The 24,327-nt window shown below is 35.5% G+C and overlaps 1 protein-coding gene across 1 annotated transcript in view; it reads right to left on the reverse strand.

Moving 5' to 3' along the window:
• Positions 1 to 11,773, reverse strand: part of LOC128667197 (zinc finger protein OZF-like) — a 39,870-nt gene extending 28,097 nt beyond the window's left edge. Inside the window, exons 1-2 of the mRNA XM_053722126.1 lie at positions 11,729 to 11,773; positions 345 to 726 (exon numbers count right to left, since the gene is read on the reverse strand). Of these exons, the coding sequence (XP_053578101.1) occupies positions 345 to 434 (90 nt within the window). The 5' untranslated portion in view covers positions 435 to 726; positions 11,729 to 11,773. The remainder of the gene's footprint in view (positions 1 to 344; positions 727 to 11,728) is intronic.
• Between the last annotated feature and the right edge of the window lie 12,554 nt (positions 11,774 to 24,327).

Below are 24,327 nucleotides of genomic sequence, written 5' to 3' on the forward strand. Positions count from 1 at the left end.
ATAGACAGCTCTGCTGTGGGTGTCCTCTTGCAACTTCCTGTTGGGAAGGAGAATATCCCCCACAAGTAATGGATGAACCGTGGACTGGATACACCTTTACAAGAGAAAGTATATTAATATAACAGTGTTGGTTATGCAAAACTGGGTAATGGGTAATAAAGGGATTATCTATCTTTTTAAACAAAAACAAATCTGGTGTTGACTGTCCCTTTAATACACTTCCAAAAAACTGCAATTTATAGATTAATCACAAATAAGGAATTTATCTTTTTATTTTATAAACATCTAATAAGTTAAAATCAGCTCCAACTTGGTTACAAGAAGAAATAAGACTGATCGCTTACCTGGACCTGAAAATGGTCAGTAAATGTAGGAATATGATTTGACTCCCTCTCTGATACATTCACTGAATTCGGAAGACACTTCAAAGACATATTTTTGCCTTTGTGTTGCAAATTGTATATAATGTATTACATATGTCAATACAATTTCCTCTCAGCTGCCAGAAAAGACGATTGGTGCATTACAGTCTCGCTGCGCATGGTGAAAAACTGCGGATCATTTCGGTAACTTTACAGATGGAGATAAGATCACAGGTAATGAAGATACAATCCACAATTCTGCGCTGCACATACGGTCACAATGTAATTCTTTTCTGTCATTACATAGCTTAGGGAGCATGTAAGCAACATTATTTATTTTTTCTGGCAATGTCACTCCGATAACCTGCAGTCCAAAAAACAATAAGACAGAATGACCCCATTGGATATCAAACAAGGGTAATTAACAGTATTTAACTTCGCAAACTCCACTAAATTAAGTTATGCATTCCTTCCAAAAACAGTATAAATTAGGGGTGTGCATGACTAATATTTTTACAATCGACTAGTCGAGGGCTGTTGCTTTCAACTACTCAAAATTACCCCCTCTTGCCCGAAAATAGGTATTAAATGCGAAATATTTTTAAAGTAATTGTAAAAAAATTGTATTCTTTTTTAAATTTATTTTTAAAACCTAGTAATAACACGTCATCATAACTGCCGCCAAGTGAGACAATCTGCAATCGGTGGTAGGCTTAGGCTAAGGCTACAGGCTGTTTTTGACTATCAAAATAGCCAATTTAAAATATCAGTAATCGACTAATGCCATACTAGTCGATTAATGAGAGACTGATCGACTAATCGATTAGTCGACTAGTCTAACTCAGCCCTAGTGTGTGTGTGTGTGTGTGTGTGTGTGTGTGTGTGTGTGTGTGTGTATATATATATATATATACACACACACAGTATATATATCTATCTCTATATCTATCTATATCCATCCACATATATATATATATATGCACTATAGTTCACAGTTGCATCATCTATACACTATATAACAATGCGTATAAAGCTTTCTCTATACACACTGTATATTCCGTTCTAAACTATACATTCATTTGAAACATATATATATATATATATATATATATATATATATATATATATATATATATATATATATATATATATATATATATAGTATTAGAAGGAAGAAAGACGAGGAACTGCAAACTCTATTCCAAAGTGGTTAGTTTAATGAACAGGCATGTAAAAGACACAGTCACAGTGTGCAGGGCTGGATCTGACGCGTTTCCCGCATGCTCACATGCGCTTCATATATATATATATATATATATATATATATATAAATATATATATATATATATATATATATATATATATATATATACACACATTATATATATATATATATATATATATATATATATATATATCAAATATACTTCTCTTAAACACTGTATCATTTGTACACAGTGGCGCATATATACAGATATTAACAATGAAGCACAGTAAAAGACACACAAAGTAACACAGGCATGCAGTAACACACAGTAACAGACACAATGACAGTCACTGCCGAATACTGTAGGACTTATTGGCAACCAAAGTAACACAAGCACAGAGTGACATACACACAGTGGATATACACACACACAAAATAACACTCAATGCAACACAGCAAGACAATCACAGAGTGACATACACAAAATAACACTCACTAGAACACACAGTAAGACCCCATGGTGCCACACACAGTACTACACATAGTGACAGATCCACATATATACACACACAATAACACTCAGTGCCACACACAGTAAGACTTATTGGTACACAAAGTAACACAAACACACAATAACACTTGGTTCCACGCACAGTAACACTTGGTACAACACACAATGACAAACACAATAATATGTGGTACAACACATGACACACAAAACAATTAGTGCAACACACAGTAACATGCATCAAGTGTCATTGTGTGTGACTGTGTGTTGTACCAAGTGTGTTGTACCAAGTGTTATTGTGTGTGTTACTTTGTGTGCCAATAACTCTTTGTGTTGAACTGAGTGTTTTGTTTGTGTGTATGTCACTGTGTGTTGCATCAAGTGTCATTATGTGTGACTGTGTAACACACAGTGACATACACACAAACAAAACAATCAGTGCAACACACAATAAGACTTATTGGCACACAGAGTAACACAAACACACAATAACACTTGGTACAACACACAGTAACACACAATGACACAAACAGTAACACTTGGTACAACACACAGTAACACAAGAAACAGATTAACCCCTTAATGACCACAGCACTTTTCCATTTTCTGTCCGTTTGGGACCAAGGCTATTTTTACATTTTTGAGGTGTTTGTGTTTAGCTGTAATTTTCCTCTTACTCATTTACTGTACCCACACATATTATATACCGTTTTTCTCGCCATTAAATGGACTTTCTAAAGATATGCATACAAAGAGAGAAGCGCTCTACCAGGAACGAACAACAGCTCAGTGGCTTGTTCTATGGCGATTTACCACCCGGAAGCAGCCTCTTTTAGACCAGTGTGCTTTTCACAGAAGAAAACTTTCCTGAAGTATATCAGTCTGATCCCGCCAAGTAAGGTCAGTCCAGCCCCGAAATACCAGGCAATTCTCCTCTGAACAAGGAACATGACAACCCCAGACGATCGTTTCGGCCTCCTATGGGCCTCGTCAGTGAGGTGCAGCCACATTCCTCTAAGCACACTTTCTAAAGATACCATTATTTTCATCATATCTTATAATTTACTATAAAAAAAATTATAAAATATGAGGAAAAAATGGAAAAAAACACACTTTTTCTAACTTTGACCCCCAAAATCTGTTACACATCTACAACCACAAAAAAACACCCATGCTAAATAGTTTCTAAATTTTGTCCTGAATTTAGAAATACCCAATGTTAACATGTTCTTTGCTTTTTTTGTAAACTATAGGGCCATAAATACAAGTAGCACTTTGCTATTTCCAAACCATTTCTTTTTAAAATTAGCGCTAGTTACATTAGAACACTGATATCTTTCAGGAATTTCTGAATATCCATTGACATGTATATATTTTTTTTTAGTAGACAACCCAAAGTATTGATCTAGGCCCATTTTGGTATATTTCATGCCACCATTTCACCGCCAAATGCAATCAAATACAAAAAATCGTTCACTTTTCACAAATTTTTTCACAAACTTTTGGTTTCTAACTTAAATTATTTACAAACAGCTTGTGCAATTATTGCATAAATTGTTGTAAATTCTTATCTGGGATCCCCTTTGTTCAGAAATAGCAGACATATATGACTTTGGCGTTGCTTTTTGGTAATTAGAAGGCCGCTAAATGCCACTGCGCACCACACGTGTATTATGCCCAGCAGTGAAGGGGTTAATTAGGGAGCATGTAGGGAGCTTTTTGGGATAGTTTTAGCTTTAGTGTAGTGTAGTAGACAACCCCAAGTATTGATCTAGGCCAATTTTGGTATATTTTATGCCACCATTTCACCGCCAAATGCGATCAAATTAAAAAAAAAGTTAAATTTTTCTCAATTTTAGGTTTCTCACTGAAATTATTTACAAACAGCTTGTGCAATTATGGCACAAATGGTTGTAAATGCTTCTCTGGGATCCCCTTTGTTCAGAAATAGCAGACATATATGGCTTTGGCATTGCTTTTTGGTAATTAGAAGGCCTCTAAATGCCGCTGCGCATCACACGTGTATTATGGCTAGCAGTGAAGGGGTTAATTATGTAGCTTGTAGGGAGCTTGCAGGGTTAATTTTATCTTTAGTGTAGAGCTCAGCCTCCCACCTGAAACATCAGACCCCCTGATCCCTCCCAAACAGCTCTCTTCCCTCCCCCACCCCACAATTGTCCCCGCCATCTTAAGTACTGGCAGAAACTCTGCCAGTACTAAAATAAAAGGTATTTGGCCATTTTTTTTTTTTAAAAAAAAAAAGCATATTTACATATGCTGATGTGTATGATCCCCCCTTAGACCCCAACCTCACTGATCCCCCACCTAACAGCTCTCTAACCCTTCCCCTCTGCCTTAATGGGCGCCATCTTGGGTACTGGCAGCTGTCTGCCAGTACCCAGTTTTGCAAAAAAAGTGCCATTTTATTAAAAAAAAAGCAATTTTCTGTAGTGTAGCTTTCCCCCCCACCAAGACCAACCCCCCACCCCTTCCAGATCCCTGAGATTATATTTTTTAAAGTTTAAACTTTATTTTTTTTTAATACTTTTTACTATGTTTTTCTGTAGTGTAGCGGTTCCCACCCGCTCCCACCCCGTGCACGCGCCCGCCCTCCAACCCCCGTGCACGCGCGCGCTCCCGTGCGCGCCCCCGTGGGTCCCGCCCCCGATCCCGCCCCCCTCCACTCCATACACAACATCGATGGCCGCCCACCCGCCTCCCACGTAAGCTCCCACCCACCAACGATACCGGCCATCGATGTCCGGTGCAGAGAGGGCCACAGAGTGGCTCTCTCTGCATCGGATGGCCAAGGGGGGTTATTGCAGGATGCCTCTATATCGAGGCATCACTGCAATAACCGGAAAGCAGCTGGAAGCGAGCAGGATCGCTTCCAGCTGCTTTCCAGACCAAGGACGTACGCCACACGTCCTCGGTCATTAAGTGTATTTTTTTAGAGGACGTGTGGCGTACGTCCTTGGTCGTTAAGGGGTTAAACAATGGCACTATTAAGGCGTTCCCCACTATAATCTGTATCCTAAGTGTATTTAGAATTATATACACTTCTATATGAAAGTATTGTGGGTGGGTTGGTGCTATGCATAAATGGAATTCAAGCTAGAATTGTGGAAGTATAGACACTTGCCACGAGACATTATGCATCTCCAGCACTCTTAGCCCAGACTTGGGGGTGTTGCTTTATGTGAGAAATTATAAAATATAACTTTTATTCACTTCAGTTAAAAACTGTGGACAAATAACACACAACACAAAAAAATAAAATTCTCAAAGTAAGCTCTGTTTAGGCTAATAATAGTGAACACAAATATTATATAAATGCCTTAAATATACTATCTCTATGTGTCACTAAGATTGTAACGACCTAGGATAATTGAACTCCTATGCTAAAAATATCTCATATGAATGCAGTTGTGTGATAGTATAAGTGCCTAATAGCAGTTAATTCACCAGTTATTTGTACTGTGAATCACTATAAAAACAAAAACTCAGTATAATCGCTTGATTCTGTGTAAGTACAGGTGTGACAGAATCTAACGTCTCTGGATGATAACTCAGTCTCAATAGTTATAACTATCACATCCATTCAAGTATACAGTTAATCTGAGAACAATGCTCATTTGGCACTGCAAGGTGGTTCCATATAATGACTACAGATTCTGTAGATTAATTACTCGATGGTTATAGTATCATTAGGCTATTTTTTTGACTATAATATATAAATAATTAGGACATGTTATGTGCTTATACAGTATTTTAATAAACGGTGTATAGCCCCTAATTATTTTGTAATCACCTCTCCTGTAAAGCGTGGTGACTGGAAACAGGGATGTTATTGTATTCTGTTAATGCAACGGTATTGCTATGTGATAATTAGGTCCTCCTTAATATTTGTATATGTATATAGTGGGGTATTGAACAAAAATTCCTTATTCTACAAAACTCTGTATATCAGAAATATTGTATCTGTATTACTTCCCCCTGTTTAACTCTGTGTGAATATATCAACAAGGATGGTAGTAGCACTGGTCTGTCTACTAGGGTTATATTGTCCGGTGATTTATTTTACCCATCTTGGTGTGTTATCATCACATATAGAACTGATCACAATTATGTGTTCAAATAATATATAGAGCCCCACTGGCCCTCGGCACAAAGGATCTCTATAGTGCAATACTGTGTATCGAGGTTATTGTATAAACTCACGCCTGCTTTTATCCTAAAAAATGTTTGTGTGATTATTATTTGTGTATGGACTTTTAGACCGCTATTAATATTAATTAAGTAACCTTGTTTTGCCAATCACCTATTGGTTTTGTTACTGGCTTTTTAATAACTATTGGCACACTTGTAAACCGCTGTAATTCTAGGTTAAGTAATCCACATTAGTTACTTAGTATATATAAACAGTTCCTTAGCCCCTCGTTTGTTGCAGGGGTATTGATCTCTGTTAACCAGTGGTATTGATCTCTGTTAACCAGTGGTATTAATCTTGAATTTACTGAAGTAGTAGTTATTAGCAGACTAATATTGAGTTTGTATCCTTGTAATAACTGGTTGTATGTAAACTAACAAGTTTGAAATAATGTGTAGAAGCCTTATATCTGTGTGACTTCTATTGAGGAACAACCGTGGCTTTTTGAATGTATGTGTAGAGAAGCCGTCAGTCATTTATAAATAGCCCGGATGTTATCCGAAATTACACAATTTTTTAGTAATTCACATACTATGTTACCCCACAATCTGTATGTTGGCTATATTATGAGATTCCCGTTGACTCGTTAAATAATGAATTGTAAATAGTTCAACTCATATAGTGAGCTCTATATTACACTGTCTCTGTTTCAAACGGTCTCTTGAGCCGGTTAATAGTACCCGGATGTTAGTTAAATATGAGCTGTATGCCAGCACTCTTAATATTTATAATTTAACGTTAGATATTAGCCTCTGCTATTGTATTATCCCCATAGCATACGGATGGATATTACACCCGTGTTCACTGGCGGTGCTCCCTTAGCGAGCTTACGTAACAGCTTAGCATTGGTTCTATAGCATAGGAGCATATTATTAAGTTAGCACAAAACTTTACTTTGACATAAATTAAAAGGCGTCTGTCACTACTGACGCGTTTCGCCCGTAGAGGGCTTTCTCAAAGGCAGCGAGCCGCCAATTTTTCAAATATTTATGTGCTCGATTCTCTAAAAGTACCACCCCTTGGTTTTCTGATTGGTTGATGACTCAGTGGGTGTGTGTGGATTATTTTGTAAGGTGGTATATACCTATTGTGACCAACTGTAAAGAACAAAGTTTTGTTGTTTCTTTTGTCACTCAGAGACGTTATTATTGTTCTTTAGAAAGTTATTACAAATAACATCTAATTATTGTGTTCTTATGTCATTTGTTTTTACTCATAAGATTATTATTGTTGTTTGTGAAATTGCGTTAGATAACGTCTGGTTATGATATTATTGTAGCCTATTATCTATTCCTCTATTTGTGAGTATGATTCAGGTACATAGAATATGTTCTTAGTCTGTGGTCCTAATGGTAGTTTTTTCTTATGTTAGGTCGTAAACTTGAAAGTTGTCTGTTTGACAGGAAACATAATATTTGAGTATTAATATATTTGGCAGTGACCCTGCCCGGGATTTGATTTTGTTACTTTTCGTTGGATGTTCTTTTTTATTTTTATTTTTGGAGATATAATATTGTACTCAAATTTTCAACATGTTCCTTCCAACTTGATGATATCCTAATATATTAAATTATGTAAAACCAATCCCTCATAAAGTCGTTTGGTACTAATATACGAGTGTTGATGAGTAAATGTTTTTCAACACCTAACTGTGCTTGACCTGTGCAAAAGAAGTACTTGCATGGTATTATTGAGTAAACAATATGAATGTGTGTGAAAATTATATAGTGTTAGTGACTGTTTCCCAACGTGATAGCCTCTCTCAGGGTGTGTGTGTGTTTGGAAAGTTTTGCTTAATAAATATCAGTGCTTATAAATATTATGAGAATAGTGAAAAATTATAAAAAAAAAAGGGGGGGGGGGAACCAGTGATAGCTGTGATCAATTCATTAAAATTTATAAAATTTCAGATATCTGTGTAGGTAGAGTGCACATGAAGTGACTAGTGATTCAACTAGTAATTCACTTATACAAATACTTATTTGTAATAACTTTCTAAAGAACAATAATAACGTCTCTGAGTGACAAAAGAAACAACAAAACTTTGTTCTTTACAGTTGGTCACAATAGGTATATACCACCTTACAAAATAATCCACACACCCACTGAGTCATCAACCAATCAGAAAACCAAAGGGTGGTACTTTTAGAGAATCGAGCACATAAATATTTGAAAAATTGGCGGCTCGCTGCCTTTGAGAAAGCCCTCTACGGGCGAAACGCGTCAGTAGTGACAGACACCTTTTAATTTATGTCAAAGTAAAGTTTTGTGCTAACTTAATAATATGCTCCTATGCTATAGAACCAATGCTAAGCTGTTGCGTAAACTCGCTAAGGAAGCACCGCCAGTGAACACGGGTGTAATATCCATCCGTATGCTATGGGGATAATGCAATAGCAGAGTCTAATATCTAACGTTAAATTATAAATATTAAGAGTGCTGGCATACGGCTCATATTTAACTAACATCCGGGTACTATTAACCGGCTCAAGAGACCGTTTGAAACAGACACAGTGTAATATAGAGCTCACTAAGAGTTGAACTATTTACAATTCATTATTTAACGAGTCAACGGGAATCTCATAATATAGCCAACATACAGATTGTGGGGTAACATAGTATGTGAATTACTAAAAAATTGTGTAATTTCGGATAACATCCGGGCTATTTATAATTGACTGACGGCTTCTCTACAAATACATTCAAAAAGCCACGGTTGTTCCTCAATAGAAGTCACACAGATATAAGGCTTCTACACATTATTTCAAACTTGTTAGTTTACATACAACCAGTTATTACAAGGATACAAACTCAATATTAGTCTGCTAATAACTACTACTTCAGTAAATTCAAGATTAATACCACTGGTTAACAGAGATCAATACCCCTGCAACAAACGAGGGGCTAAGGAACTGTTTATATATACTAAGTAACTAATGTGGATTACTTAACCTAGAATTACAGCGGTTTACAAGTGTGCCAATAGTTATTAAAAAGCCAGTAACAAAACCAATAGGTGATTGGCAAAACAAGGTTACTTAATTAATATTAATAGCGGTCTAAAAGTCCATACACAAATAATAATCACACAAACATTTTTTAGGATAAAAGCAGGCGTGAGTTTATACAATAACCTCGATACACAGTATTGCACTATAGAGATCCTTTGTGCCGAGGGCCAGTGGGGCTCTATATATTATTTGAACACATAATTGTGATCAGTTCTATATGTGATGATAACACACCAAGATGGGTAAAATAAATCACCGGACAATATAACCCTAGTAGACAGACCAGTGCTACTACCATCCTTGTTGATATATTCACACAGAGTTAAACAGGGGGAAGTAATACAGATACAATATTTCTGATATACAGAGTTTTGCAGAATAAGGAATTTTTGTTCAATACCCCACTATATACATATACAAATATTAAGGAGGACCTAATTATCACATAGCAATACCGTTGCATTAACAGAATACAATAACATCCCTGTTTCCAGTCACCACGCTTTACAGGAGAGGTGATTACAAAATAATTAGGGGCTATACACCGTTTATTAAAATACTGTATAAGCACATAACATGTCCTAATTATTTATATATTATAGTCACAAACATAGCCTAATGATACTATAACCATCGAGTAATTAATCTACAGAATCTGTAGTCATTATATGGAACCACCTTGCAGTGCCAAATGAGCATTGTTCTCAGATTAACTGTATACTTGAATGGATGTGATAGTTATAACTATTGAGACTGAGTTATCATCCAGAGACGTTAGATTCTGTCACACCTGTACTTACACAGAATCAAGCGATTATACTGAGTTTTTGTTTTTATAGTGATTCACAGTACAAATAACTGGTGAATTAACTGCTATTAGGCACTTATACTATCACACAACTGCATTCATATGAGATATTTTTAGCATAGGAGTTCAATTATCCTAGGTCGTTACAATCTTAGTGACACATAGAGATAGTATATTTAAGGCATTTATATAATATTTGTGTTCACTATTATTAGCCTAAACAGAGCTTACTTTGAGAATTTTATTTTTTTGTGTTGTGTGTTATTTGTCCACAGTTTTTAACTGAAGTGAATAAAAGTTATATTTTATAATTTCTCACATAAAGCAACACCCCCAAGTCTGGGCTAAGAGTGCTGGAGATGCATACTGTCTCGTGGCAAGTGTCTATACTTCCACGATTCTAGCTTGAACACAGTAACACACAATGACACACACAATAACACTTGGTACAACACACAATGACACACACACACAATAACACTTGGTACAACACACAGTAACACACACTGGCACACACAATAACACTTGATACAATACACAGTAACGCACAATAACACACACAATAACACTTGGTACAACACACAGTAACACACAATAACACACACATAATAACACTTGGTACAACACACAGTAACACACAATAACATGTGGTACAACACACAATGACACACACATAATAACACTTGGTACAACACACACTAACACGTGGTACGACACACACAAAACACTCAGTGCAACACACAGGGACACACACATAACACTTGGTACAACACACAATGACACACACATAACACTTGGTACAACACACAATGACACACATAATAACACTTGGTACAACACACACTAACACGTGGTACGACACACACAAAACACTCAGTGCAACACATAATGACACACACACACAATAACACTTGGTACAACACACAGTAACACACAATAACATGTGGTACAACACACAATGACACACACATAACACTTGGTACAACACACAGTAACACACAATAACATGTGGTACAACACACAATGACACACATAACACTTGGTACAACACACAGTAACACACAATAACATGTGGTACAACACACAATGACACACATAACACTTGGTACAACACACAGTAACACACAATAACATGAGGTACAACACACAGTAACACACATAACACTTGGTACAACACACAATAACATGTGGTACAACACACAATGACACACACATAACACTTGGTACAACACACAGTAACATGTGGTACAACAGTCACACAATGACACACACATAATAACACTTGGTACAACACACAGTAACACGTGGTACGACACACACAAAACACTCAGTGCAACACACAGGGGGACACACAAAACACTCAGTGCAACACACAGTAAGACTTATTTGCACACAAAGTAACACAAACACACAGTGACACACACAAAGTAAAATGACAATCACCACACACAATAGCAAACAGTGACACATGCACAAAATAACACAAACACTTAGTAACACACAAAGTAACAGACTGCAGACACAGTGGCACAAATTAACACACTAAAAAGTGACAAAGTAACACGGTGACGTCATATCACATGTACAGAGTAACACAAGACACATACTACAGCTATGCGAACCTTACGTCACGTGGTCTTGCTGCTCGGCCATGTTGCTTATGGGCTTATGGGCTAGTATACTGTGTTCGTATAGAAATCAATGCAGCGGGCAGACACGCCTCCTTTTACCTAAGGCTGTTACTACATAAAATGTCCCTTCAGTAGCATGATGGGAACTGTAGTCATTTGAGGAAAGAATGTAACGCATCATATGCTTTTAAAACTACAAATCTCATAATGCACTGGAAAATAGAGTGTTTTGCTAGAAACAATAGTTCCTCTTCTTCACTTATAGTCATGTTCATGTATTTTGTCTGAAGGTGCTAGTTTTCTGCCATTTCCCCCCAATTATTAATATTATGATAATAATAATAATAATAAATGTATGTACAATTCTTAGAAAATGAAGTAGTCTTCAACATGTCTAGTTATAGTAGTATATTGTCATATATTTTGTTTTATATGCAGCATCCCTGCATGGATCTGTAAAGAACCAACACTATATGTTAATTTAAGTAACTCAAGACAGTTTTCTATATACAGTGTAATTTATGTCTGCTGGAGTATTTAGAAAATAAATGAATTAATTAGGGCATTTCATTTAGGAAAAATAAACCTATATAAAACTATAAATTAGTATTTTCTGATAAAATAACCACACTCACATACGCTTACACACACACACACACATACACATATACACATACACACACAATATACACATATAATATACAACACACATGCACACACATATAATATACACACATAATATACACACACATATATATATATATATATATATATATATATATATATATATATATGCACACACACACACATACTCATATTTATACACACACATATAATATACACACACACATAGACGTAACACATATACACACACAATATACACATATAATATATAGACATACACACACATAACACATATACACACACATATAAATACATACACACACACATGCAATATACACATATAATATACACACATACACACACATATAATATATACACACACACAGACATACACACATATATATACACACACACATAATATACAAACATATATATATATATATGTACACACACACATACATATATATATATATATATATATATATATATATATATACACACACACACATATAATATTATCCCTGACGAATTGCAGTTTAACGGCAGGAAACGCGTCAGATTATGGCTGTAGTGTGTGGAGTGGTGTGATCCTATTTTTTTTGTACACTTTGAATAAATCTTGGAACGATTTAACACGCTCGTCTGTCGGCTGTCTTTGTTACCTCATTTCTTGGAGCATATAATATATAATATAATATACACATATAAGATACACACACATAGACATACACATACACTTATAATATACACATATAATACACACATATATATACACACAGATATATATATATATATATATATATATATACACCCACACACTTACACACATACATACATACACACACAATATACACATATAATATACACACACATAGACATACACACACATGTAATATACACACATACACACACAAGTAATATACACACATACACACACACACATATATACAGTATATATATATATATATATATATATATACACACCCACCCCCACTCACACACACTTATACACACCCGCACACACATATAAACACATATAATGGATACATAATTATATCTAGCATTTATTTATTGTTAATATCCATGTAATACTTCCATATTGCACTTGAAAAGTTGGCTGATGTTGATGTTTCTAAAGGATTGGATTTAAAACTTATAAAAAGCACTCCAGAGGTCTCTTTGATTGTACATCATGGCCTAGTTTCCATTGATATGGTAAATAGTGGAAACTGGTGGAAAAAAAAAACATTTATCTCCATTAGAGTCTAAAGACATTTTTTCATTTACCACCAGTTTCCAAACTTTACCAACTCAGTGGGAAATATGCCAGTGTTTGCCACATTTTTTCCTTTTATTTAATTTTTTCTCTAGGCTCTTATATGTGGGAGAATCTGCAAACAGTGACAGGCAGGTAGAAATTTGGATATTAGAAAAACAGATCCTCTGCACAGTGTAAATTTAAAATAAAAAGCTTTATTCTCATGATAAAATTGCACAAAAACATAATTTATGCTTTCCTGATATATTCATTTCTTTCATGGTTGTGAAAGTAAAACACACAGTGAAAGTGCTGCTCAAGATCCGCAGTAAACTGCTGGCCCTGAGCGGAAACCACTGCTGATCCAGTCAATGTAACTCTGAAAGTGCCGTCTACTAAACCACCAACGATCTGGCCTGTAGTGCAAGACAGACCTCCCAACCGTCTGTATGTGAGAGGGACATTCCTTGATTCTGAGCTGTGTCGGCTGTTCCTCTGAGACAGTCATATTTGAATAATTTACCTTAGCCCGTCCTATGAAACACCCAGGCACACCCACACCCACCTTTGATAAAGCCCAGAGGGGCAAAACGCGTTAGGGAAGCTTACCGAGAGCTTATGGGGGCTCTCTTTTAAAGGACAGGAGTAGTGACCTAAATAGCAGTGGAGTTGATAATGTGAATTTAATTCACTAAGTGATTTTCATTGAGCGCTTTCCGTGATTGGTAACTTGTCTAGGGTATAAAGCGGAAAGACTCTCAGGGTTGAATTCCGGCGATGTCTGTCCGCCTGCTCAGAGCAGGCGGACAGGGTTATGGAGTAGCGGTCTTTAGACCGCTGTTTCATAACTGCTGTTTCTGACAAGCCTGCAGGCTCGCCAGAAACACGGGCCCTCAAGCTCCATTCGCAGCAGTGATCCATGCTTAACATTTAACCCTAATTAATTAGAGGCTATCAAATCTCAGAGGCCCATTAAGGAAACATTTAATTTAAGGGTTATTATCGTTTTCACTTCTCCATCCATGGTTTTAAAATATTCTTTACCCATTTTATAGTATAACAATAAAAGTTATGTTTTAATTTAGTACTCCTTTACTTTCTGCCTAGTAGTCGTCAGGACAGTGAGTGCTATAATCACATTCTTTAGTGGGAATTTCTCCTTATTCCCATGATTTGTGTTGAAAATTTATGTTGTGCAAAGCACCCCTCCCTTAATACCATATATCATATTATTACTCCTATGATTATTAGATAGGCAGTTTGCCCCCCAGCTGTGCCATTGCTCTAAACCAGTCTAAATACCTGGGCACACCCACTAGTTGACAAAACACTTCCACAACTCTGCCCACGAAGTACCCATAATTTACATATATGATTTTTTTTTTATTTGTTTTTTTTAACACAGTTACATAAACAAATATAAATATTGTATTGTGCAGCTAAACCGAAGTGCACGATACGGCTTGTTAAGAAGACAACAATATCACTGATCTGTGAATGCTCACCACTTCTGTGACAGGGAACATGAATACTTAAATTCCAAGATGGCGGCACCCAGTGTCCTTTAACTAAGACTTATAAAGGATTACAATAAGAAAACAGCTTTGAAGAGCAACAGGTACAGGAGGAAAACCATATCATGGTGTGTAATAAACCTGCTACTGTAATTGTAGGGACAGTAACCATCTTGTAATGTCAAGACACCATTTTTGTATTGCTATAGAATAAAAAAATCAGTCAAAAATTATTTTTTAATAGCCAAACTCCACTCAATTAGGGATAGATATGTACCAGGGTTAGCATTGAGAATACAGGGTGGTTTTTCAGTTCTGAGCATTAGAAAATCCTCATTTTCACAGCTAAATTAGATGAGAAGGAAGAAAAATAATGAAAGTATATTGCAAAGTAATTTTACTATGTATACCTAAATATTTTATATTAAAGGAACAGTAAAGTCAAAATTGAACTTTCACGATTCAGATAGAGCAGCAATTTTTAAACAACTTTCCAAGTTACTTATTTTATCAAATTTGGTTAATTCTCTTGTTATCTTTTATTGAAGAGTACAACTATGTAGGCTCATTAGAGCTCAGAAGTGTGAACGTGTCTTTAGTACTTATAGCTTTGATATACAATGTTACAAAACACTGCTGCCATAGAGCACTAAAGTCACGTGCACACTCCTGAGCTCTAATGAACCTACCTAGTTTTACTCTTCAATAAAAGATACCAAGAGATACTGTCCCTTTAAAACCTCAATGTGTTTACTGTTCCTTTAACAATACTAGCACATTTTCCAAAAGGGATGTCAATGTGTGGCAAAATAGGTATAATGATGTACCCTGAGAAACATATGCAGATATATGGGCATCACCATGTTGAAAACAAGATTTCCCTTAACTAATCCAGGGTTTTTCAACGCCAGTCTCAGACCTCCCTAACAGGCCAGATTTTGATGATATCTGAACTAAAACACAGGTGAAATAATCAGCTGATTAGTAAACAAACGGCCAGATTACGAGTTTTTCGTTATGAGCTGTGCGGTGCTAACGAGCAGTTTTCTCTCACCGCTCACTTACATGCAGCGCTGGTATTACAGGTTTTTACAAACCCAGCGTTAAAAGGCAAGAAGTGAGCATAGAACAAAATTGAGCTCCATACCGTACTCCAATACCAGCGCTGCTTAAGTCAGTGGTGAGCTGGTCGTATGTGCTCGTGCACGATTTCCCCATAGACATCAATGGGGAGAGCCGGCTGAGAAAAAGTCTAACACCTGCCAAAAAGCAGCGTAAAACTCAGTAACGCAGCCCCATTGATTCCTATGGGGAAACACATTTTATGTTTAGGTACACGAACATTAACATAAATCTAAGAGTGTATATACATAGAAGTCAAATATGTATTCCAATTTAAAGTTACTACATAAGATATATTGTCACTTTTGGATCTATTTGGTCCGAATATGTATATACAGGGAGTGCAGAATTATTAGGCAAATGAGTATTTTGACCACATCATCCTCTTTATGCATGTTGTCTTACTCCAAGCTGTATAGGCTCGAAAGCCTACTACCAATTAAGCATATTAGGTGATGTGCATCTCTGTAATGAGAAGGGGTGTGGTCTAATGACATCAACACCCTATATCAGGTGTGCATAATTATTAGGCAACTTCCTTTCCTTTGGCAAAATGGGTCAAAAGAAGGACTTGACAGGCTCAGAAAAGTCAAAAATAGTGAGATATCTTGCAGAGGGATGCAGCACTCTTAAAATTGCAAAGCTTCTGAAGCGTGATCATCGAACAATCAAGCGTTTCATTCAAAATAGTCAACAGGGTCGCAAGAAGCGTGTGGAAAAACCAAGGCGCAAAATAACTGCCCATGAACTGAGAAAAGTCAAGCGTGCAGCTGCCAAGATGCCACTTGCCACCAGTTTGGCCATATTTCAGAGCTGCAACATCACTGGAGTGCCCAAAAGCACAAGGTGTGCAATACTCAGAGACATGGCCAAGGTAAGAAAGGCTGAAAGACGACCACCACTGAACAAGACACACAAGCTGAAACGTCAAGACTGGGCCAAGAAATATCTCAAGACTGATTTTTCTAAGGTTTTATGGACTGATGAAATGAGAGTGAGTCTTGATGGGCCAGATGGATGGGCCCGTGGCTGGATTGGTAAAGGGCAGAGAGCTCCAGTCCGACTCAGACGCCAGCAAGGTGGAGGTGGAGTACTGGTTTGGGCTAGTATCATCAAAGATGAGCTTGTGGGGCCTTTTCGGGTTGAGGATGGAGTCAAGCTCAACTCCCAGTCCTACTGCCAGTTTCTGGAAGACACCTTCTTCAAGCAGTGGTACAGGAAGAAGTCTGCATCCTTCAAGAAAAACATGATTTTCATGCAGGACAATGCTCCATCACACGCGTCCAAGTACTCCACAGCGTGGCTGGCAAGAAAGGGTATAAAAGAAGAAAATCTAATGACATGGCCTCCTTGTTCACCTGATCTGAACCCCATTGAGAACCTGTGGTCCATCATCAAATGTGAGATTTACAAGGAGGGAAAACAGTACACCTCTCTGAACAGTGTCTGGAAGGCTGTGGTTGCTGCTGCACGCAATGTTGATGGTGAACAGATCAAAACACTGACAGAATCCATGGATGGCAGGCTTTTGAGTGTCCTTGCAAAGAAAGGTGGCTATATTGGTCACTGATTTGTTTTTGTTTTGTTTTTGAATGTCAGAAATGTATATTTGTGAATGTTGAGATGTTATATTGGTTTCACTGGTAAAAATAAATAATTGAAATGGGTATATATTTGTTTTTTGTTAAGTTGCCTAATAATTATGCACAGTAATAGTCACCTGCACACACAGATATCCCCCTAAAATAGCTATAACTAAAACCAAACTAAAAACTACTTCCAAAACTATTCAGCTTTGATATTAATGAGTTTTTTGGGTTCATTGAGAACATGGTTGTTGTTCAATAATAAAATTAATCCTCAAAAATACAACTTGCCTAATAATTCTGCACTCCCTGTATGTACTACCTGGGTATTAATATAGATGTTCCTATATAAATATCTGGAACAACGAAATCAATCATTTAATATAAAAACAATGTACATACTTGATATTTTATGAATGAGCAGTGATCTAATGTTTTAATTTACATCCTAAAAAATATTACGACATATGGTATTTTTATTAATTTATTAATGCAATATGTTGTTTTGCCTTAACCATTGTATATATATATATATATATATATATATATATATATATATATATATATGTACAAAAATCGATTCAGATAAAGTAAAAGATCCATGGCATTTGTAGAAAATAATACTGCAACGACACTTTAAATAAGATGCCCTTTTTCAAGATGGAGGGACAGACTTCAAGTTTCCATTTTCGTCATCAATTAGAGGTTTAAAAGGACTCATGGACATGCGCACTTTATTCCTTGAAAAAGCTGATCTAGCGAAACGTACGTCGGAATTGACACTCTCTTGCGTCTTTACATCTGCCTATGCACCGTAGGGAGGAGCGGTCTTTACTGGCACTGAGAAGTGGTGGTTTTAAGCGGTTAAGATTCTGCTTGTCCATCCATCTCCATCCAGGACTGACATTGACTCTTTTTGAGTAATTCTAATGTTATTATTACTCAGTTACCCTTTGTAAGTGGTGTTGTAAAGGCATTTGTGACGCTTTTTATGTATTTTAATAAATATTTGTTTTAAAAGATTTGCCTGAGAGTACTGTTTTCCCACCAGTATAAAGTGGGAGTGCGCATTTCCCTGAGCTTGGTCATAAGCTCCAACAAATGTGAGTAATCACTCGTTAAACAAGCAGAACTGTTGCATTATAAGTGGTTACAGAGTCACACTATGTTGCATATTTTGTTTCCTTTTCCTTGAGAATACACGGAGGATTGCAGAAGAGTGGAGAGACCTTCTCTAAAGAAATAACATATCCTTATATATGAACTTTTATTTACGATTCACTTTTTGTATTTTATTATCACATTTATTTTGTATTATTTTTTCGGTTGTGAGTATTGGTATATTTATTATATACATTTTATGTTTACACCTAACACCCTAACACAGTGCTTTCCAAACTGTGTGTCGTGACATTAGTGTGTCAGCGGCAGTGTGTCCCTGCTTCAGCACAAATTTTTTTGAATTTACATTTTTTTTTACATTTTTTTTTTCTGACTTTCCGCCTGCTTGCTACGCATATCACATGTTTTTTTTTTTTTTTAAATATTTTTATTAGTGATTTTCACATACTTATACAGGTTTGTGTACAAGTCCAAACAGGAAAATTAAACATATACTCTTGCAGTATTATTTACACAGAGAAGGAAAAAAAAGAAAAAGAAGAAAAAAAAAAAACACAAAATCATAACCATTCTTCTCTAAGCCTGCTTTCCATTATATACACAGTGTTTTCAAACCTTGTAATAAGTTCTTTTTGGGTATCTCTATCCTGACTCTTAATCCAATACTTCCATTTTTCAAAGAACCTGCTAACATTTATTTCCACATTGACCCAAATGTCGTTTTGCTCAATTAAAAATTGCTTCTGTACTATATTTTTCAACGCTTTAAGTGTTGGTGCTCGCTCATTCTTCCACCCTTTTAATATCATATTCCTGCTTAATATAATTATCATTGAGAGGAATATTCTATACTGTAGGGCCTCAGTTTTCTCAAAGCTTAAAAATATAACATGTTCTGCTTGTAGTATTAGCTGATTATTGCATATTTTATTTACCCAGTATGATACCATTCTCCAAAACCTTTGTAATTTTGGGCATTCCCACAAACAGTGAATCAAGTTAGCATTTTCTCTTCTACATTTCTCGCACCTATACCTCTTTTGACCTTTCCCCCATTTAAACATTACTTCTGGTGTAATATAAGTCATCCATAATAATTTAATGTGCTGTTCCCGCATGGTCATTGCCAATGTGGCTCTTTCTACTGTTCTTATACTTTTTATAATAATCTCTGATGTTAGATTTGGGAAATAAGAGTCTTGCCATTTTATTATAAGTTTATCCATTTGGTCCTTATACTCTGTTTGTTTTATGATATTATATAAAATTGAAATAGTGAATTTCTTATTCTTATATGCATTAAAAACTGGTGTTAATATTGAATATTCCCAGTCAGTCCCATATACCCTTATGAGATTCATGCAATAGTCTCTTAATTGAATATATGCGTAGAATTGCTCATTCCTACATTGGAATTGTCTTTGGGCCACCTCAAAGTTTATGACCTTTGGGCTAGTCTGTTCTCTATTTATCATTTGTGTCACATTAACTAGTCCATGTTCCTCCCACCTTGAACCAACCTCTGTTATGAAACCCAGTTGGAAATCTTGATTCCCCTTAATTGTAAGATATTTAGAAGCTGCATATTTCAGATTCAATTTGTTACATATTTTATGCCATGCTATTATTGTGTCTCTTAGTACACTTATTCTTTTAAAATAAAGGGGCAACTTCTTAACTTCCAAATGTAGTATATTTTTTAAATAAAGGGGTTTACCTAACTGCCTCTCGATCTCCAATATGGAAAAATGACCTATATCCAGCATCCAGTCAATCGCTATTTTCCCTACTGCCACTAAATTATATAGTTCTATGTCTGGGAGCGCCATTCCTAGAAGCTTTTTTGGTAGAGATAATTTCCTATAATTTAGTTTTACTTTCTTTTTACCCCATAGAAAGGTTTTAATGGAGGAATTTATTTTCTTTTTTTTCCGCACTCTTTATTAACAGAGGGATATTTTGGAATATATAGAGTAGCCGAGGTAATGCTATCATTTTTAATAAATTAATTTTACCGTATAAAGATAGGGGGAAAGTCTCCCACTTCTTAAGAGTGTCGACAAACTTCTTAACCGCTTCTATCAAGTTTAACCTATAAATTTCTTCTGGGTCCTCTGAAAATTTTAATCCTAAATAGATGAGTGAGTGCTTAATTTCTCTAAAAGTTTGATTATCTGAATCTTTATTTTTATGCAACCATAATACCTCTGATTTGTTTTTATTAATTTTGTAGCCCGAAAATGATCCAAACTGTTCCACTAAATGACATATTAATTTAAAGTTTTTTGAAGATTGTTTGGTAAAAATCAGTAAGTCATCTGCATAGGCTGCTAATTTAATCTCCTTATTCTGAATATGTATTCCTGATAACCTTGTTCTGAGTATCTTAAGGAATGGTTCCATAGCCAGATTAAAAATTAAGGGAGACAGAGGACATCCTTGTCGTGTCCCTCTTAATAGTGGGAAGCTTGCTGTTTTACTTTTATTTATAAAAAGGGCCGCTTGGGATTTTTTGTATAATAATTCTATCATATTATAACAATTTCCAGTGAGTCCAAATTTACTTATTGTTGTAAATATATGGTCCCAAACAATGGAGTCAAACGCTTTATGTGCGTCTAGAGCTATTACCGCTAGATCTATCTTATGAAATTCCTTGTTATATTTCTTATTATACCATACATCCGCTATTGTTAAATATAGTTTCCTCAAATTTATATTAGAAGCTCGGCCTTTCATAAAGCCCGTCTGGTCCTGATGGACTAACTCCTCTAATATTAATTGTAACCTTTTGGCTATAATGCTTGTTATTATTTTATAATCAATGTTCAGGAGTGAAATTGGTCTATATGAGTCTAATAATTGAGGATCTTTCCCTGGTTTTGGTATAATGACTATTGTAGATTCGTTAAATTCTTTAGGGGGCGTAAGTTGACCTGTCCAATATTTATTCAATAGAAACGTTAATGTAGGTGTAATTTCATCTGATAGAGTTTTATAGAATTCTGATGGTAGTCCATCAGGACCCGCGGCCTTGTTGTTAGCTAGTCTTTTAATTGTTTGTGATACTTCTACTTCTGAGATCTGTTCATTAAGTTTATTCAGTTGCTCTAGCTCTATTTTTGGAACCTCTATCTCTTCCCAGAATTGTTTCTTTTTTTCCTCATCTATAGCCAGTGGTGAATAAAGTTTAGAAAAATAATCATAGAATATTTCTTGTATCTCTTTAAGATTATTAATTTCCTTATCCCCCACTTTTAGTTTAGTTATAAATGTCGATTTCCTTTGGTTTTTGTCTATTTGCGCCAAGAGTCTTCCTGCTCTATTACCAAATCGATAAAATTTAGAACAACTTTTCATATCTTCTTTTACTTCATTTTCCATAAGAAAGTTGTCTCTATTCTGTTTTGCCCTGATATATTTCTCCCAGTTAGCTTTAGTTCTACTATCCAAGAATCTTGTATATGAGTTAACTAGTGTTTGAATTATTTGCTGTTTTCTGAAGTTCATTTTTTTCTTCAACTTAATTGTAAAAGCAATAATTTCCCCCCGGAGTACTGCTTTAGCCGTGCTCCAGAAGATATTAATTTTATTTCTATAATTATTATTGAATCTATCGTATTCTCTCCATTTTTCTTTTAAAAAACTAATAAATTTAGGATTGTTTAACAAGTATTTTGGGAACATAAACGTTCCAGGTTGTTTTGCTGGGCGGGCATTCACATTAATACTAATTGGAGCATGATCAGATAACGTGATCTGTTCAATTCTGGCTTCCTGAATTACATTAACTAATTTATCTGATATCAAAAAGAAATCTATTCTTGATAGGGAGTGTATTGACTTGGAAAGGCATGTAAATTCCCTTCCATCAGGATAAAGTGTTCTCCAAACATCTTGAACATTCAGATCTTTTTTCATATTTTTAAGAATAGTACTTTCCCTTTTCCTTCTGTATCGCATGTTCTCCTTAGATCTCGAGCTCTTAGTATCTTGTGCCCTTATCTCTTTTTGCCTATCCAGCAATAAATTTGGTGTGAGATTAAAATCTCCACCCAGTATCATGGGTTTATCTGCAAACAACATCAATTGTTCCCTTAATTTATTCCAGAATCCTACATCTTCATTGTTGGGACCATATATGTTACACAAAGTATATTCCTTATCTTTAATTCGGGCTGATAAAATAATAAACCTCTCTTCTGGGTCTAGAATAATTTTATTAATAGAATATTCTAATGTTTTGCTAAATAAAATTGCTACTCCCTTTTTCCTACTTCTACATGGAGTGAAAATTATTTCCTTTATCCAGCCACCCTTTAGTTTAACCATTTCTTCATTTTTTAAATGCGTTTCTTGGAGAAAAACTATCTGAGCACCCAACTTCCTTGCATGTTTCAGTATGGCTTTCCTTTTAATAGGGGAGGTGATCCCTCCTATGTTCCATGATATAATTTTAAAAAACATTTTAATCTGTGTATATACATTTTAAGACCTAGACCCAGGGTTAGTTTTTTAACTTCCTTAAGCCCTTTGTTACCAATCTTAGAGGAATCTACCAGTTCCCTGACTTTTCGTCGGTGATTCCTGTTTATTAATAAAGGAGAGAAAAAAAAAAATAAAAAAAATATAAAAACATCCAAATATACTATACATCTTATTGAGTAATTACTTAACCTTTCATAAATTCCCCTTGTCTATTTTCCCTCTTCTCCATATGATTTTCTTCCAGTTTTATATTTCTCTAAAAAAGAGTTAGCTTCTGCTTCTTCTGTAAATAATTTATTTCCTTCCTTGGTTTGTACATTTATTTTGGCTGGATATAATAGTCTGGCTCTCCATCCTGCCTGTATCAGTTTCGTGCATATCAGTGCCATGACCCGCCTTCTATTAGATGTTTCAATTGAATAATCATTAAATAGCAATAGTTTTTTCCCTTCAAACATTAATTCGCTGTTTAATTTCCTGTATGCATTAAATATTTTAATTTTATCTTGGAAGTTCAACACTTTCATAATAACTGCTCTAGTAATATAGTCTCCATTAGGAGACTTCCTAGCTGGGCCAATTCTGTGGATTCTCTCTACCTTAATAATTGACTCTGTTTCCTCAATTTTTTAATAAATGTAATAGTTCACCCTCTGCGAAATTTTTAAGCTCTTTTTCTGAGATCTTTTCTGTTAGGCCTATTATTCTGATGTTATTTCGTCTAGTGCGGTTTTCGAGATCTTCCAATTTTGCTTTAATTGCCTCTACTTGTACTGACATATTTTGGGTCATTTGATCTCTCTGGATCTCTCTATCTTCAATGTCTGATACCCTCTGCTCTACATGAGTGATCCTAGTTGCAAAATGTTTAACTTC

The sequence above is a fragment of the Bombina bombina genome, chromosome 7, assembly GCF_027579735.1.
Source record: "Bombina bombina isolate aBomBom1 chromosome 7, aBomBom1.pri, whole genome shotgun sequence".
Taxonomy (NCBI): Eukaryota; Metazoa; Chordata; class Amphibia; order Anura; family Bombinatoridae; genus Bombina; species Bombina bombina.